Here is a 7,532-nt window from a genome sequence, read left to right on the forward strand (position 1 = left end):
ATCCTACTCAAACAGTGAACCTGAACCTACTGAAGCCAACATACACAGCAAAGACCCGAATGGCTAAGGACAAAGGGAACATGCAGTCAAACTCAGTAGCCTCGTTGCGAATAGTCAATATCACGCAGGTCAAAGGACCACTCATACCACTGCAGCATCGAGAAGACCACTGACGAATGAGTAGACATCCATGTGGTTCTCGTATTGATCACGCTCAGTGTAACTTATTCTTTAACAATCACCTGCACCTTCATTCCAGTGTCTCTAACTGCAGACCCAAAACTCATCTGTCTATAAAGGAGGTGAACCGTGCACTGATCTCAAATAGATTGATCACTGTCCTCCATGATGATCTTTTGATTGGGAGCATTTAGAAATTAACCACTAATTAATGTATGTCTCAAATTCTTAACTCCTTGAGAATATACAAAAATCATCTTTGTTAATTTGTAGGATAAATCATGGACACATAAGCATGATTAGAATGAAAAATTTTTTTATTTATAATAAAAGTATTACAAGTACAAGTTTAGTAATGTGTCAACCAACAATTGGCTTCTAAGACACAAATCCAGAATCCACTATTTCAAAGTCAAATTGTGGGTTCGACTCATGATTTCATAATAGGATCGACAAGTGTATTTCAAAATGAAATGATGGATTGAACCTATGATTTCATTTTAAAATCGTGGATTCAAGCTATGATTTTGCAATAACATCGTGGACAGAATCGTGGCTTCAGCCCATAATTTCATTTTGAATTACTTTCTGCATCACCAACACGAACTCATAGGTTGAATCCACGACTTCATTCACCTGGACTCAAACTCGTGGGTTCAACCCAGAATTTAGGCTTAGATGGCATCGAAATGGTAGTTTTGAAAATAATTTGGATTCGAGATATTTTTGAAGTAAAATATTAAAAAAATATTATTTAAAAAAAAAACGATCTTTTTGGTTTTCTAAAAAGAACCTCAAGTCCGACCAGACATGGTCCCTGCTATTATTGACAAAAGTATTGCAGGGATCATATCCAAGTGGACAGGGCAAATCTGGGAGCATATATACCCTAAATAACGCGCAATAGGAAATTGGTGAGATACAAGATGTAAAGCTGCGTGCCAGCCACCGTGGGATTTGGCGTGGTCCGTCGGACTGGTCCAAGTAGTAATTAGGCCTATTTATTGATGCGGGAAAAAAAAAAAAATCCATGCCGAGTCAAGTCATCGGCTCTCTCATCCGAAGACTCTTCATCGGGGTTTGGTAGGGTCAGGTCACTCAGGAACCCCCTACCTCAAGCCTCCTACACTCACCAAGCCATCCCCGATTACCATCTCTTGCACGAATCCGTCCTTGAGGTGTTCAGCGATGGCAGAAGCAGCAGCCATGGTAGTTGCCTCTCCAGTTCTGAAACTCGTGATGGAGAAGCTGGGTTCTGGATTATGGGAAGAGCTGGGATTGGTGCGGGGTGTCAACTCTGACATCGAGAGGCTGCAGAGCGTGCTTTCGACGATCAACGACGTACTTGATGATGCCGAGAGGAGATCCATCAGCGACAAGGCTCTGACTGGTTGGCTGAGGAAGCTCAAGGATGCAGCTTTAGACGCCGACGACGTGGTGGATGAGTTCCAGTACGAAGCTATGCGACGAAGGAACCAGAGACGTAACCAACCGATTGGAAAGGTCAGTAACTTCTTTTCACCCAATAACCAAATTGCTTTTCGCCGTAAGATGGCTCGCAAGATTAGAAAGATCAATAAGAGGTTGGAGCAGATCGCGGACGAGAAGTCAAAATTCCATCTGGCAGAGGGATCTACCTCCAGAAGAACTGTCGATCGAGAGACCTTCTCATTTGTGATTGAATCCGAGGTTTATGGGCGAGATGAAGACAAAGATAATATCATAAATTTCTTGGTCAGTGCGGATGATGGTAGTGATGTCTCTGTGCTTCCAATAGTTGGATTGGGCGGAGTTGGGAAGACCACACTTGCCCAGCTGGCTTATAATGCTCAGGGGATAGAGGAGCACTTTGATCTTAAATCATGGGTATGTGTTTCTGATGATTTTAGCATCAAAGAAATTATAAATAAGATTATTCAGTGTGAAGTCCCAAACTTGGAAGCTGCACAGCTTCAGCTGCAGACGAAACTGAGTGGGAGGAGTTTCTTACTTGTTCTGGACGATGTCTGGAACGAGGATGAAGCAAAGTGGGAGAGATTGAAGACTTTACTGAGATGTGGCAAGAAAGGAAGCAAGATCGTAACTACAACACGAAGCGATGTAGTTGCCAGGATCATGGGAACGGTGGCTCCGCACAAATTGCAAGGCCTAACAGCCGCTGACTGCTGGACTCTGTTCAAGCAGAGAGCATTTGGGCCAGGAAGAGAAGAAGAGACTCCAAGGTTGGTTGAAATTGGGAAACAAATTGTTGAAAAATGTGGAGGCTTGCCTCTGGCTGCTAAGGCTCTGGGAAGTCTGATGAGCTCTAGAAGAGGGGAGGCAGAGTGGTTACATGTCAGAGATAGCGAACTCTGGAGATTGCCTGCCGACGACAATGGTATATTACCAGCACTACGGTTGAGTTATGATCATTTGCCTTCTAATTTAAAGCAGTGTTTTGCCTATTGTTCGATATTTCCAAAAGATTATGAAATTAAAAGGGAGAAACTGATTCAGCTGTGGATTGCCGAAGGTTTCATCCAAACATTGGATGGTGATATGCGTGGAGAGGAAGTTGGCAACCGATACTTCAACAGCTTGTTGTGGAGATCCTTTTTTCAGGATGTCCAGAAGGATTGGTTTGACAACATATGGTCGTGTAAGATGCATGACTTAGTCCATGATCTTGCATGTTCTGTCGCCAGAGATGAGTCCTGGATCATGACGGTGCACATGGAGAGAAGCATTCCGCCTGGATGTCGCTATTCGTCAGTTGTTTATGACCCTACCATGTCGTCAACAACTTTAAAGGCCGCTTTTGCAAGCAAGAAGTTGAGATCACTTGTTTCGATAAATCGATGGATTGGGGCTTTTTCTTTTAAAGAATTTGTCTTCTATGCGATATCATCTCTTGCTCTTCTGCGCGCATTAGATCTATCTGGACTTCGCATCAAAGGTTTGCCCGGCACAATTAGTAAATTAAAGCATCTTAGGCTCCTTGACTTGTCGAGTACTGCAATTGAAGCTTTACCTGGCTCGATTACGGACCTTCACAACTTGCGGACTTTGAACCTGAAATGTTGTAATCAACTAAAAAGTTTGCCCGAGGGAATCAGTAATATGAGCAGCCTCAGACACCTGGACATCCGGGGATGTAGCAGATTGATTTGCATGCCCCGTTGGTTGGGCCGGTTGAGCAACCTCCAAACAATGACCATGTTTGTCGTGGGCAAAGAGCATGGACGTGGTATTTCCGAGTTGGAGCAGCTAAATTTGGTCAGTGGTGATCTAGAAATCAACAGCCTTGCCAACGTACAAGATCCAATGGAAGCCACGAAAGCGAACTTGGCAACAAAGATAAACCTGCGTTCGTTGGAATTGATGTGGAGTAGGGTCTCATCCGAAGCATTGGCAGCACCCCGTGTAGCAGTGGTGGAAGAAGTACTTGAGAGGCTCCAGCCTCACTCTAATCTAAAATGGCTATTAATAATGTGCTATCCAGGCATCAGGTTCCCAACTTGGATGACTGGAGTGGAGCTGGCATCGTCACCGATCCGCAATCTAGTTGCAATCACACTAAGCAAGCTCGAGAGATGCGAGAGTCTTCCGGCGCTTGGTCACCTGCCGTTTCTTCGCTTAATCAGTATATCTGACATGAATGCTATAAAGAGAATCGGAGTGGAGTTTTGTGGGAATGGCGGCATATTTCCCTCACTGCGATATCTCCGTATGCAAAGGCTGCCTGAATTGGAGGAATGGCCTCCAGAAGCAAGGGCAACAGATGAACGAGTGATGCCATTCCCTTGCCTTGAAACTTTTAGTCTATATGAATGCCCCAAATTGAAGGTAGCACCACGTGTCCCACCATCAGTCGAGAAGGTTTCTATCATGGGTAATCTTCCTCTATTATCAGCACTGAGCACTGGAGGATTGTACAAAATGAGAAGCTTGACTATCAAGAATTTTGAAGCGCGATCGTTGTCGTCCGGGTGGGAGTTGATGCAGGACCTTACCGCCCTTTCTACGTTGACGATTTTTGATGAAAGGGAGCTGACCTGTTTGCCCGAGGGCATTTTGCAGCTACGCATGCCCTCCTTCAAAAGCTTTCACTTGGAATGTTGGAGCCTGAAGTCCATGTCGGGAGAAGAGAGGGATAAGCAACAGCAGCCTCCCACCTTCTTCATGAACATCCAAGAAATAGAAATAGTAAATAATCGGGAATTGACTGCTCTACCGGAGTGGCTAGGAAGCCTCACCTCGCTCACAAGTTTAAGACTTCATTGTTGCCTAAAACTGGCGATGTTGCCCAATAGGCTGCAATGCCTCACAGCACTTGAAAAGCTGGATATCATATTTTGCCCCCAGCTGGAAAGGCGATACGAGAGGGAGAGAGGCGAGGACTGGCCCAAAATCGCTCACATCCCACACATCTTCATCCTGCCAGTCAAAAAGTAACGATTAACGAACTGCACAAGCCATGGTTGATGCGGCAACAGCGCCATCCGGTGAAATTGTACATTTCTTCTTTTTTTTTTTTCTTAATCCTAGTTCTGTAGTGTTTATGTTGACCATTTCTTCTATATCCTCTAATAAAAATTAATAAAAACATGCTTTTCTAGACTTTGACACACTTAGAATCTCATTAACTATTTCAAAGTTCAAAAAGTTGCCTAATTGTTTTTTTAGCCTTTTTTAATTTTTGAATCCTACTCGGCATGCCTGTTCTAGATTTTAAGAATAAAGTGTTGAAATGGATAGCTATCATGATCTTTCTTAGAATGACATGATCCAAGAACTAATTCTTCCGGAAGAATCTACTACATTTACTCAGAATCTCATTGTCCGATCCCAACATTCATTTTAAAGAGCAGTACTTTGATTTGTGCGGCATATCTTCATGCTCTATTTTTTTTTGGTTAAAATAAATTATTTGGGACTTTCTGTTCTTTTCTTCACCGTATCACTTTATAATCTGCTTGCTGATGCAAAATTGTTTGTTTGTTCTGGATAAGTTATGAGAAAAATGCCCTCTTTATTTCCACCTCGCCACTTTTAAGAGCTCTATCTGCATGAGTTCGTGCTTTGGAATTGCTAAATTAGTGTTTATTTTTGGTCTGTGGCCAGATGATTGGACGATATAACAGCTAACCTTCTTAGGCTGAGGTTAGTTCACAGCAATGTGAGAAGCTGATTGACCAACCTCACAACGTTCTGAAGACTTGGTTAGCATGCTTGAAAACCTCCAATTGATCCAGAAACTGTATATGCTTTATCGCGCTTGTCTTGGAAATATAATGCCAAAAGAAGAGAAGCAATGATCAGCACAAGAATGTATAATTCCAAGTTGATGGGGGACAGGTGCTTCATGTTTAATACTCTCCCAACATCTATTGTTTTACTGACCCATGTTACTCAAGTGTTCTTATCATGAAAAATGCTTGCTTTTTTCTTAGTCAATTTGCTTGATCACCGAATACAGAAATCATATTTATATAGAATATTTTGGGAAAAAATTTTTCAAAGACTTTTCATGATTGTTAGTTTTACCATCCATAAACTTTTGTTTTTGAATCAGCACCATATTTGGATGAACAGCGATATATTGGTTATTATGTACTTTTTATTGCTGAAAGTGATATGAGCATAAATTACTTACAGATGTCTTGTGCATTACCATTCTTTCTCACTTTTCTATGTGGGCTATTCTTATTTTGTTATTTAACCACAAGCCATACATTATGGAACACATTACTCAAGCCTCTGCTCTCCTGTCACTTACCTTCTCTTCCTTTGGCTATACTAGATCAAAGAATTCCAATCAGGAGCAGAGGCGCCTAGCAGGAGAATTGACCAGTTAGATGAGACTACTAGGATATGACACCATTAGTTTAGCAATCTAGCTAGAAGATTAGAAACCATGTATATATATCAATCATTGAATCAACTTGCAATTTTAGTGGTTTGTGATCACTCGCATGGTTTTTTTTCCTCCATGATGCAGGATTAGATTTGTAGATCACATGATGGTTCGCCACTAAAAGCTGTTTGAATAATAGAAAGTACTTCCAGGTCAAGCACAAAATTTTGTGATTTTCTGCCTCTCATACTCATTCATCTTTACTCAAATTGGAACACCAGATTTCCACTAGAACTAAATTCAACTGTAAAAGGAATTTAAAAAAAATAATACTGCTTTTTACTGCTCTTGGTGTATAACCCTATGAATAGCATCAAGTTGATTGAGAATCTTGTAGATACTTTGCTGCAGTCAATTGGGATATCGAGGGAGGGGGTTTCTCACCCATGCAGGGTTCGTTGGTCCACTCGTTCAGCCTAGGCTAACCAATTATATTAAATATGATGGTACCATGCCCATTTTATCTTCTATTAGTTTTATATTATTTTGTTCATGGTTCCTTGAGTTGTAACAAGTGTTTGCTTACTTTTGAATATAAATCATATAATCATTAATAAAAAAATTAAAAAACTAATGTAGTGTTATGGTAATTGCCTTTGGATATGATGTATAGTTTGGTTAAACATCCAGTGCTATGGTTTTCATATAACTTGCTAATAGTATTTTATGATAAGAACCAAAAATGTTACAAAATCTTACATGAAACTTGTCAATAGAATATCACTCCTTTCTGCAAGAATTTGTAAGTACTAAACAATTTTTACTCATTTCCCAAATGAATGACATTAGGCTTTGTTGCTCTAGGTAGTGCAAATATTTTGCTTTTAACACTAACATGTGAGGTTTTTTTTTGTTGGTACATTACTTTGAGGTAATTCTGTGATAGTTTTATAGTTAGTCCATGTTCATGTGGATTGCAGGTGCACCTACTACTGGCACGGTCAGAGACAAGGGATGCAATGGAATTGTATGTTCCAATGTGGTTCTTGTGATCAACTCCTTAATTGTAGAGGCACAGGCAATGGTTTCGGTTTATATAGATGGAGATGGACTGTGCAAAGAAAATAGAAAGTTAATGGTTTGTGGAGGTGTATGTGCAAGGAAGCAGCAAGCTTGCAAGCACACTAATTGCATTCTGATAACCTGGCAGTTTGCTTTTTGCTGTGTTATCATAAACTTGAGAAAAATATATTTGTATACTATAAGTAAAGTGAAGGCTTGGTAGCATTCTTTTGCATTGTAAGAAAAAATATTTTGTGCAGTAATAGTGACAGCTTATCATACCTTTTATCCAAAAAAAATAAAAGAGGAAAAAAAAAACTTTTGACAAAGTTCTTTAATTTGAAACAAAAATATGAATTCACTCATAGGTATATAAACCAGATCAAGGACTACTTAATCAAGGTTCTAGGTCTCAACCAGATCAACTATCAGGCGAGGTTACTACTAAAAATAT

At 40.5% G+C, this 7,532-nt stretch overlaps 1 protein-coding gene across 1 annotated transcript; it reads left to right on the forward strand.

Moving 5' to 3' along the window:
• The first annotated feature begins 1,212 nt into the window (after positions 1–1,212).
• Positions 1,213–7,303, forward strand: LOC140850985 (disease resistance protein RGA2-like). Its single transcript, XM_073253737.1, has 3 exons — positions 1,213–4,672; positions 5,284–5,517; positions 6,997–7,303. The coding sequence occupies exon 1, from the start codon at positions 1,369–1,371 to the stop codon at positions 4,612–4,614; it is 3,246 nt and encodes a 1,081-aa protein (XP_073109838.1). The 5' UTR covers positions 1,213–1,368; the 3' UTR covers positions 4,615–4,672; positions 5,284–5,517; positions 6,997–7,303.
• The last annotated feature ends 229 nt before the right edge of the window (positions 7,304–7,532 follow it).

The sequence above is a fragment of the Elaeis guineensis genome, chromosome 3 (genome assembly GCF_000442705.2).
Source record: "Elaeis guineensis isolate ETL-2024a chromosome 3, EG11, whole genome shotgun sequence".
Classification (NCBI taxonomy): domain Eukaryota; kingdom Viridiplantae; phylum Streptophyta; class Magnoliopsida; order Arecales; family Arecaceae; genus Elaeis; species Elaeis guineensis.